General features: G+C 41.3%; 1 protein-coding gene and 1 long non-coding RNA gene across 2 annotated transcripts in view; one reads left to right on the top strand and one right to left on the bottom strand.

The window, feature by feature from the left end:
- Positions 1-349, bottom strand: part of LOC116700323 (uncharacterized) — a 95,236-nt gene that overhangs the window by 6,021 nt on the left and 88,866 nt on the right. The gene's annotated exons all lie outside the window — the stretch shown is intronic.
- Positions 1-349, top strand: part of LOC116700215 (complement C3-like) — a 30,112-nt gene that overhangs the window by 16,373 nt on the left and 13,390 nt on the right. The window contains 2 exon segments of the mRNA XM_032533209.1: positions 60-148; positions 287-349. The exon segment at positions 287-349 is cut by the window's right edge and continues 77 nt beyond it. Coding sequence (XP_032389100.1) covers positions 60-148; positions 287-349 — 152 coding nt within the window.

The following is a 349-nucleotide window of genomic DNA, read 5'->3' as shown; positions in this document are numbered from 1 at the left end:
ATGACATCACTAGGATGTAGAGCTATTCTTTACCTCTCAAAGTGGTTTCTCTGTTTCAGTGATTCCACAATATTTACGAAAAATGTTCCTTTGAAAGACTCAATCACAACCTGGCAGTTCACTGGCATTAGTCTATCAAGAACTCACGGTGAGGAATCAGTGACTAAAAGATGTATTGTGCTTTAGTTGGGACTCTAGCCCTAAACCGTTCCTATCCCTTACAGTTCACCCATCTCTCTCTGTGTTTCTTTACTTTCGTTGTGTTTTTACCCCTCTCGTCTTAAAGGAATCTGTGTTGGCGAGCCATTAGAGGTCATTGTCAGGAAGGAATTCTTCATTGATCTCAGGC

This window comes from Etheostoma spectabile, chromosome 2 (assembly GCF_008692095.1).
Source record: "Etheostoma spectabile isolate EspeVRDwgs_2016 chromosome 2, UIUC_Espe_1.0, whole genome shotgun sequence".
NCBI lineage: Eukaryota > Metazoa > Chordata > Actinopteri > Perciformes > Percidae > Etheostoma > Etheostoma spectabile.
This window is presented reverse-complemented; position numbering and strand designations above follow the sequence as displayed.